This window comes from Watersipora subatra, chromosome 10 (genome assembly GCF_963576615.1).
Source record: "Watersipora subatra chromosome 10, tzWatSuba1.1, whole genome shotgun sequence".
NCBI classification, from domain to species: Eukaryota; Metazoa; Bryozoa; class Gymnolaemata; order Cheilostomatida; family Watersiporidae; genus Watersipora; species Watersipora subatra.
This window is the reverse complement of record NC_088717.1, coordinates 33194239-33205114: the sequence shown is the minus strand read 5'-3', so window position 1 is coordinate 33205114 and position 10876 is coordinate 33194239. Positions and strand designations below refer to the sequence as shown.

General features: G+C 33.2%; 1 protein-coding gene across 1 annotated transcript; it reads right to left on the bottom strand.

The window, feature by feature from the left end:
• Positions 1-2059: 2059 nt before the first annotated feature.
• Positions 2060-9010, bottom strand: LOC137406984 (uncharacterized). Its single transcript, XM_068093585.1, has 9 exons — positions 8931-9010; positions 6645-7821; positions 6247-6396; positions 5845-6060; positions 5527-5742; positions 4789-4933; positions 4102-4250; positions 3350-3524; positions 2060-3159 (listed from the first exon to the last, which is right to left on the bottom strand). Exons 1-9 carry the CDS (start codon positions 9008-9010, stop codon positions 2873-2875), a joined length of 2595 nt encoding a protein of 864 aa, XP_067949686.1. The 3' UTR covers positions 2060-2872.
• Between the last annotated feature and the right edge of the window lie 1866 nt (positions 9011-10876).

Genomic DNA, 10876 nt, shown 5'->3' with positions numbered 1-10876 from the left:
AATGGTCAACGGTGCTAGATCTAGATATTTTAAGATCTATTAATATAATAGCCGGATGACGCCCAGATATATCTGTACACATAGTTTGAGAATATATATATATATATATATATATATATATATATATATATATATATATATATATATATATATATATATAGATATGGGTACTAGCACAAAGAAAACAGCAGAATATAAGGCATATTGAAAAATCTTGGGTGAGGTAATTTTTCAGCCAAGAGATTGTGTCCCATAGCAATATAAGCAGTAATCCCAGAAACAATTTGCAGTCTTACACAAATATAATACTTTGCTATATTTTAGTTAAAGGAAGATAAGAAAAAAAGAGCCAAAGGTCAATATGAAAACCAAATTTGATTCAATGTTGGGTTTGTATAATAAAAACTCCACATTTTATTACTGCATTATTATAAAAATAATAATGCACTATTTTTATAGTTCTTTGATAATTTTATTGTAGAGACTAGCAAGCAATCAAAGATAGTTCAAACCACTGCATATAAAAGTCATGATTTATGTATTATATACATTAATATGGTTTGCAAGTTCAAAATGTCTTAAGGAAGCAGTAACCAGTAAAACTTGCTTCTACATGTATGTCTATTTTACCATAGCGAAAAGCAAACCAAAGTTTGTTTGACAATGCATACATGTAGGTTTGATTACAGTGAAAAAGAAAACACAATTCAACTTATTGTAACTCGCACTAGATATAGTTTCAAATAACTTTACACATTTTATCAATTTTATATGTTAGTTATAATTCTCACAAGCATATTGACTTAAAAATCATAATTCTTTGTAGGAGTTTTAACTGTAGTAAGGTAAGGGCTACTCTTCGTATTGAGAAAAGGGGTTGTATGAATGTTAAGTTGCATACAAAATATATGTTTACATAAAAATGTATCATATTTATTTGATTGCATAAGTCTGAAGTATAATTGTTGACTCAATATTTTTGCAGGCCAAAATAAGAAGGTAAAATTACGACTAAAATGTTGATCTTTTTATATACAAGATGTCTCAAATATCAATATTATATATTGATATTTTGAGACGTCTTAGGCAAAGAGTTAGGCGCATAAGACCTGAACTGTGGTGCACAAGTTCATGGATGCTGCACCATAATAGTGCACCCATCCACACTGCATTTTCTGTGAAGCGGTATTGCATTAAAACAACATGGCTGTTCTACCACATCTTCCATATTCACCAGATCTAGCTTCCTGTGACTTCTGGCTATTTCCCAAGTTAAAACTTTCTATGAAAGGAACCAGATTTGACAGTATAGAGTCGATTCAATGTGCAACAAAAAGAGAGCTAAACAGCATCGACGCCGATGGCTTTCAGCACTGCCTGGCATCATGGCAGAAGAGGTGGGACAAGTGTATCGGTAGCCAAGGGGACTAACTAAGTAGGTAAACTGAAGCAATGCATTCTGAGTTATAGCTCCATTTCTGGAACTTTTGGATCAGACCTCGTATATTAGTTTGAGCTAAAATTCAATCATTTCAATGCCTGTAGATGTTGACTAGTTAATTGGATACTCAACTAATTGCTGTACTTGTGTGACATCTTCCTAAACACCTCAATTTTTAGGCCATAGGATTGTTTGAAAAATAGTTTTCCTCTGTAATTCAATTGATACTACCAGTATAAGTTATTAGGGTAATGCTACAACTTTGTGAAACAGATTTAGTCAGTTACTTGACCATTTCACCAATTGCAAAGTTAGCTTTCAAATAACTGCAAAACAGTTGAGAAGAAGACTGCAAAGAGTTGCAAATTTAGTCTTTATTAGCAACTCAATATGCTCGCAGACCGTATATTCAAAATATTGATAGATTATTAACAGTGTATGTCTAGCTATTCAGTTTATTGACAACTTATTGATCAGTAATCATTGAATGGAACAGAAAAGCACCATTTTAACTATTAATTGATTCACATAGAAGTACTATCAAAGCAAATACACGTTTGCATCAAACATCAACTGCTTTAGTAGAATGTTGTTGGGTAACAATATAACAAGTTCGGCAAAAATAAATGAAAGCGCACAAAATTAAACAAAAACCAATGGGCAAAAGTACATATGTTAACCATAGTGACGCCGATGTCCTCAGTGATGCCTCTGATATACGATTAAAGCATCCAAAGAACAAAATCACCGCAGACTATTGCTGCGTTAACAAAACGGAAATTGGCATTACTGGAAAACAGGGCATGTGTGTGCGTAAAACCATGGAAGGATTAATACACCACTTACAATAGTAGTAATAGACAGTTTGAAATTAGAAAAGACTCGCAAACAGATGTCTTTATTGCTATATACACCTTTCATAAACTAATAATCTAATATTTTGTAGCTGTTCGTGTTCTAAGTACAAATGAGTTATACAAGCACCTACATGTACATCTGTATGAAGATAGCAGCCAGAGCACCATAGTAAATTTGTTTTTTTATTTTAGTTAATATGAAATATTACAAGTGAGTCTATGGAGTGGCACTATGGTCAACATTAACTTTTTTGTTAGCTCTGTTCAATTCTTGAAGGCTATACGTAGCATTTTCTGAAACATTCATCTCTATGTACGCATGATCATGGGTAGTTGTGGCACATCTGCATAAGCTCTTCGGTCTAGCAGTTTGACAACATGAAACAGGTTGAGAGTTTAACTTTGGCTTTTAATTGGTTCTATGAAATTGAGAGTTTACATCAGTGGACAAATAAAGCAAATTCCACTGGTTTCCACAAAGTTTGATCCGTTAAGAGAATGTTGAAAGTAATCCTGAAATGTGTGAAAAATTAATCCTGCTAAGCACTTTTCCTGTCCTATGATAAACAAATTGTTATATATTTCTTTTAAACTTGATTACGTACTCAGGATACGCAGCGGCGTCGTGATACACAACAATAGATGAGTTTCTATTTAGGGAAGAGTGACAGTTTTTGCGATTGACATCTGGCCAAGACATGTTCAAAGTTGGATTATTAGATGGCCAGAACCTTTTCTGTGATGAACTGTAATTATTTGGCTCTTTACAAGTATTTCCTGTCACCACTTTTGCCAACAGTATGTGCGATAAGTTTCTGTTTGAGTTCACAGCCCGCTGTGCATTCTTTTCAAAGCTCACTCCTAAAACAATATTTATGAATACTGTGGCATTCAAAGTTTCCAAAGGATATTGCATAAATAATCAATTCAGCTTCAGTTCACTAGCAATTAAACAAATATTTGTGTTAAGTTTGTTTTCAATTTTATTTCAAGCTGGTAAAAATGAACATGATTTATTGTCCAGGAATTTAGTTTTAGAACTGTCACTGACCGGCAGCTGACGCATCGTAACTTCTGTTAAATTCTTGCGAAATAATGGAATCAACAGCTCGTGTTGTGACCAGTTGCCATAATTCTTTTTCTACATCTTTTCCTGTTACTTTTGCAACCATTTGCTTATGAGCCTCGTATTGTATGAGAAGTCTTTCATTCTGCACTCTAAATATCTGCAGAACAAACGACTGAAAAATTTGCACATAACGGAATGATTTAGACAACTATAAAGGTATAAACACTAGCGGTGTTGTAAATTCGTAGGCTGTATATTCAAATGCGATAATTGCGACCTTTTCGATTGTATTAGAACCGCCCACAATATGGCTCTGTAATTAGAATGAGGCTTCATTTCTCTGAGCTTTAGCAGCTGAATAGATAAAGTATTGTGTGAGTGATCATGGTTTCGCAAAAACATCCCATGCCGCTGATATTCATTGAATATCAACATTTAACTTACATAATCGCTTCACTAGCTTGTTTTTTTTTAATCTTCAATATTATATCGAATATATTTAAATAATTGTTTTCAGATTTGTAAATGTTTTATGTAAGATTAAAAATACTATATGGACAGTTGTATTTGTGGAACATTTTACCTTCCAGGGCAGACGGTCACACCTATTACACTGCTTTTCTGAATTCCTTTAAATTATCAGCTATAACAAATACCTACCAACAAATATTTTAACTAAATTGACTGATTTACTGTACATTGCTTAGTTGAGTTGAACAAGCAGCAAGACTTACGAATTCAACCTCGAATTCCCACGGTCTTTCAAGTGAATAGTAAAACTTTTGGCTGACTTTCATATATTCACTTGTACCTGAATTCACAGCCACTTTAATGTCGGTAGTTGTTGGATCCCAATCTGGTATGAAGCTGATCGAATTCTTAGCTAGAAACGGAAAGCTATACACTTTGAACAAGATGTACAGAATTTGTGATTTTTCTGTGCAAGACTTTACCTAACCGCCCCGATCTTTTTTGAGTATGTTGATTTGAAGTGTAAGTTTAGGTCTCATTTGTATTTCAACTGTTAATATAGGTATTATGTTATTGCTAAGGCTTTATGGCACAGAAGCTTCTTTGTACTTGTTGTTCTAAATTTTTATCAATCTGGAATTTACTACAGAGTCTCAATCTTTTGCAGACTTATATTTACATTATTCGTAATTTAGCTTCATTAAACATATGATAAGAGCTAATTTAAATTAAAGCAAAATGATTGTAGAAATGCTAACATGAGTTGGTGAATGTTTGTGGCGAGATATTTGAGTTTCTATTTACATGATCTAGCTGAGGTTTCTGAAGCTAATACAAGCTTTATTTTTGTTATCAAGTAACAACCCAGAAATATTTAGTCAACAGTTTAATAAACAGTATTATGTTATCTGAAAAAGAAATATTTATATAAGACATTAGGATTAAGTTACCTTTATTTTTCAAGAGTTGTTTGTTGATAAGTTCTTTCCCACATTCCAGATTTGTGAATGGTCCTTCAAGTTTTAATGTTCCCTTACTTGCATCAACTTGAACAAACAAGCCTTGATTTTTCCCTATTTTCTTAATTGCTTCTACCTGTGAAGAGTGTTTTAATGACAAAAATTGGTAGAAATTATTAAGACCACTGTGTTACAGTTTGCTAAATAGACACTGCAATAGGCTGTAAAATATAATATCGTGTAAGTGCTCAAAATTTTCAGAAGCAATTCATAGTTATTCAGGCATTGCAAATACATTCGCTATAAAAGGTGGCATTTGTTTTTAGGAAAACAACACGCGGTGCTAGTGAGAGTAGCTGTCATAAAACAGACTAAAATCTAATCCGTTGATTTATGCCAAAAAAGGCCAAAAAACTACAACAGAAGCAACACAATAATATAATACAACAAATAAACTAGTTTGGTATGCTGTGAGGAAAAAGCAATAAAGCTCTTAAAAACAGCTCCGAGTCTTTTAAATAAGTTAAAATTTGTACAAATTTATTTTACCAGTAAAGTTGAGTAGTTCAGCCATGCGCATGGTACAATGAGGTCAGCAACAGGCTATGTGAAAACAACACCTGCTGTTGTCTGAGACAATTCTCAGTATAGACTATCAGGGACTAACTTCTAGATTATTTATAGGTTTAAAGGTCGGCAAGCATTTGGTAACAGGTTTAGTTCTACTACCTCATTCTTCTGTAGAGAAAGTATGAAGGGTTTAAAAGGAGAATTAGACCAGTCAATGCTTCCTATAACAGTCTCCGCTTCAGCTACATAGCGACTAGTGGCTTCATTTACTGCAGCTAGCGATGCGCCAGCAAATGTTACGGTGATGGTTTCTTCTCTAGATTCCATCATGTGTTCAACACCAGCTTCAATTTTCCTTAAGATGAATTTAAATGCCTAAAATAATAACTGAATTTAGTAAAATTAAAGCGAAAATGTATTTTTATAAGATTTGGCAAAGGTTTCCCAGAATTTCACTGATTATGAGTTTCACATTACCTCCCAAACCATCTTTTCTAATGGATCAACAACCACCAAAATCTCGTTTATTTTGCAGATTGGATTGCTACTCAAAAAGTTGAAAATAGTTCCGAATATAGTTTCAGCAGCATCATCAGGACGATGGCAGACTGAGCCCACGCCAACCAGAGAAAGAGCAACAGTGGTGAGACGGCTGACAGCTCTCAAGGCATTGTTTACTCCATTCTTCAATGGCTAGAAGTTCAAAAGCAAACATGAGGATATTTTCTCATATATAACCATTAATACAAGAATACTCATATTAATACTACAAAAATTAAAAAAGTATATTCTTATATACATGTAATATTTAGTACGATGCTAAATTTTTTCACCTGAAGTTTTTATGTTTTAAGACAATATTACTTCCACAAGACTCACTATAGTTGCATCTTGTTGAAGATCCCATATTTGCTCGGGCATCTTATAAACATGCACAGACTTCTGAGTGATTGGATGACATATGATGTGTAAACCAGTTGGGAGATCAAAGCATGCTTGGTAATCTTTAAAGATTATATAGCCATCTACCTGAAGCATATCGGCAACTTTAGAAACAGCATTACATCGCACAGCCTATATCAGTTTTGCATATTCTAGACAACCTAAGATGAATCTGAAAGCATTATCTACATAAAGAATAATGCTCAAATAATCTTCTGATGCTTGTATATTAATCTATTTCAAGTTTTCAAGTTTGACTATTGGACTTTTTTTGCTCGTCAATAGTTTTGGCAAAAGTCAAATAAACTTTTCTTTGTAGTTGTTAGCCTACTCACATCTGCATCCAAACACCAGATATTGGTTGCTTCAATCTTTACTTTTTTATAGATGAACTCATACTGGTAAAGAAATGGCCAGTGCTCAAACAACCAACCCAGGGTCTGAGTTGATCGCTGCTGTATAGATGGATGGTTAGAAGGGCCAGTTGGTGTCAGAGAAGACGTCACACTACTCGCTGTTTGGCAAAGTTTGTCAATGTCAGCAAGCTGTCTCAAGCTGTGAGTGGACTTGTGCCAGCCCCGGGCACAAAACGGAGTTACTCTGACCTTTTGTTGCATCATACTCTCAAGAAGATTCTTGAATTTTGATTGAGTGCTGGCAAGCAGATCAATAGATGACGATTTGATAATGCCGATGTATTTGATGACAGTGATTTCGGAATATCTCGAAGATGTGCATTGGTCAACCAAGTCTCTATTTTGATTCAACAATTTGTAGTGAAGTGGTAGCATTTTCTGATAATCATAAAAAGCCAATATTCCTTTGCTTTTAAAAAAGCAAGAGATTGCTTCACAAACAAAAGATCGATAGTTTTTTGTTGAAGTGTATTCGATTCTCTTGATACCATCACTGTATCCTATAACAATTGTTTTACTGTGTCTCTGCATGCGTTCAACAAACAGAGAGAAATGTTCTTGCTTAGCTAAGGCAAGCTGTGTTGGGTTCAGAGAGTTGTCAGGTGGAAAATAACTTATGTTTACCAACTCATCAAAAAACCAAAACGCTTCAGATACACATGCTTCCGTGCTGCTGCATATCGACAGCTTTTTATTTTTCACCATCCATCCAGCCAAAATATTTGCTCGTATAAGAAGTTCCGTAATTTTTTGGGGATCGAGCAAACTTAGAAACTTAAAAAACACTGCTGACTTTTTACTCTGCTGCTTGACCAACAAATCAAATGCCTTGGACAGACTCTGCGCAACTGTCGCTAGATATTCAAGACTACATGATCCACATATCTTCAGTTGTGAACCATCAATTGTAATTTTGACATTGGAACCTGAAAATTGTGTGAATATTTGCTGCAAAGACAGCTGAGTAACTTTTAGATAAGAGAAGACATCCTCACTAATTTTAACCAACACCTCTTTATCTTCACTCAGCATATTAACCATTTCCTGTCCCAGTATTTCAAGAGGATCATCGATGGTTTTAGAGTTCTCACTAGACCTAGAATTAAAAAAATAATTGCAAATATCGAGCAATCTTATGTACCATGTATGAAAATCGTTGTAACTAGAATAATTAGATCAAGGCATTTATTTAAAGAAACCAAATTTTAAGCTGTGTTTGTCAAACCAACCAATAAACTAAACCTCAACCATGCTTTTGAGGGTTTTTTAATTTTCAACTGAACAAGTGTATACATCATCTGTAAAGTTACAAATCAAAGTAGATACTCTAGTCAGTTGATCAACACAAATCAAAGTAGATACTCGAATCAGTTGATCAACACAAATCAAAGTAGATACTCTAGTCAGTTCATCAACACTCTTCAACACGTGAAATACACTAGCTGACATTGCTGTACTATAAGCTTGGTTGGATAGAATATCATTGTAGAGAGTATAAAATCAGAGGAGTGTTGTGTGCCTCAAACAGAGGGCGTCTGCAACATTTGTGGTGATTCATGGTTTACAGACCAAAGTGATACAATTGTAGTTTCACAGTCATTTAAAAGTCAATTTTGTTTTTGGTGTATGAATTTAAACAATTTTAGGCAGGACTAGCTGTGCTACTCGACGTTGCCCAGGTATTAAAAACGGTATAAACAATTAAAGATATTGATAGCTGCCTGTCACTTGCTATTAGCCTGGCATATTGCCAATAAATAATTTTAGGGAGCTTATTAATAAGAGCTACCGCTTCTATTGACTTTACGTCGGAACGGAGAGCTGTAGCATATTTGCTCCCATATAATGACATATACCATTTAATGAATCTATCGAGCTTGTGTGGCTGATTTGGTAAGGCAGTCGCGGACTGGTAAACCGGAGGGTCCAAGATCAAACTTTGTGGGGTACGGATTTTTTATTCTACAATTTTAATAGCTATAGCTGAAACTACTTATATACCCACATACCTACAGACATACAAAAAACTTTGAGAAATATATATATAGAGATATATAAGAAGAATAAATGGAAAACAGCTCAACTAGATCTCATTTTTAAAAAAAACTTTCCAGATAAATCTCAAATAAGACAATGCCCGTTTTATAACTCTCTGCAAATTAACACCTTTATATAATAACAGTTTATTTGATTCATTAGGCTTACCGATTCGTTTCTTCCAGAACTTTCATATCTACACAGCGAGAACTCCAAGTCAATTTTTCACACTCCACGAGGCCTTGCATCTTCCTCTACACAATTCCCCAGAAGTGCAGTCTCAAAGCTTTTGATTATGACTTAGCTTTCACAAAGTATAGCTATAAAAACAATACAATAAGCTTTAAATTTAGCTAAAAAGCTAGCGGCTGCATAAGAGAAATATTTGACAAGCTAACTGTTTTTTATTAGAGTATTCCTACGCCATTTTTAATATTATTAAACAATTTATACTTTTACGGAAAATTATCTTTACAATATCTTGTCAGCATATCTGACCCATCATTTTTTATTGAATCATTTTATTTTTAAATTCAATCTTTTGATTGTTGATTTTGTACTACTTTCACTTTTCAACAGTTAGATTTGACACAGTTGAGTCTTTTGGACATGAACTCAGTTATTGTTACAGCATAAATGAAACATTGCAAATGTAAACCAATGTTCTAGTAACAAGTAAATGTATCGATATATATAAATGTAAAAGTTAGTTTTTATGTGTGTATATGTGTGTCCTTTCTTATGTATTTCAGTATTTCCAGCTAAAGTATAGCTATTAAAGTTTAGGAACTTAATTGGAAATTTTAAATTTCGTTCGCACTTTGCTAGATTTAAAATTACCAATTAAAAAATTAGGTAATAGTAGCAAACATCAGTTTTTACATAGTTTTGAAAAAATTACAAATGCAAAAAGTAGTATTAGCTAATAACCAAAAGGACACATTTGATGTTCTCTTGGCACTGTATGCCTGTGCATATGGTATATGATATTTGATAATAGCGATAGAAAGGTAAGGACTGTATAGGTCAGTAGTTAAACGAGTGGTTTAAAACTTGTGGTTGCCATCTTTGTGAGTTCAAATTTAACAGAATGTGAGCTTTTAATTTCTAGATGTTTATAGACACATACAGACATCATTTGAGAATTATGTACATAAATATAGATATATTATTTACATATATATATATATATATATTATTTACATATACATACATAGATTCGGTAGTTTTTTGCCATGCCTAATGACAGTGACACCAATTGGTCCTATAAAGGTCTGACCAATTTAACTTTAAAATTTCAGTAAGCTAATTTATTGTCAAAAAAAACTGTAGATCTTTTGAGTTTTCTCCCTTCTGGTTCTAAACACCTGAACTGTGAGTAAAAAAAAGCAGGCTTATGTTTTATTTTAGTTTCAATTTTAGGCAGTGCACATCAATTTGCACTTATAAAGTTGGTAAAATATTATAGAATTTTGTCAGTTTCACCTAAAGAAACAATGCAGAAACATTTGCATGTTTACACGAAAAACAAACAAAAGTATATTTTGATGCTCCTAATTCTGAGTACCTGCAAAGAATCAGAGACAATTAATTCTTATCTGCATGTCTATGAACAACAATTTATTGTCTTAGAAACTCATTTAAAAAATGCTAAATGTAAGCTAGTAGTTTTAAACAAAATAGGGAAGACAATAGATGATCCTAACTTTGAAATTAGTTGTAAACCAGGTTTGATGAAAATCGCATATAAGCTTTTGTTACCTAACAGTATAACTTTTAAGGTACTCAACTTACCAGTGACTTAGTGTTTCTAGTGCAATGTTAAATTTTTTTACAGTGCAGTCATAATGTGTAATATAAAAACAGATGATGTTACAATTTAAAAAAAACTTTTTTATATCAGGATTCAAAATTATAGACATAGTTCTACAATTCCAAAAAACCAGATGGACCAAAAATGTCGTCACACACCCTGCAACAGAGTAAATTTTGTTTTTATTCAGAATAATTCCCTGTTCCATGATTTTTGCAAAATCTTTTTGTTGAATTTTTTATTAGTACAAAAACAGGTACATGACGGTCCATCAGACCTACACTAAATTTATAGGCGTAAA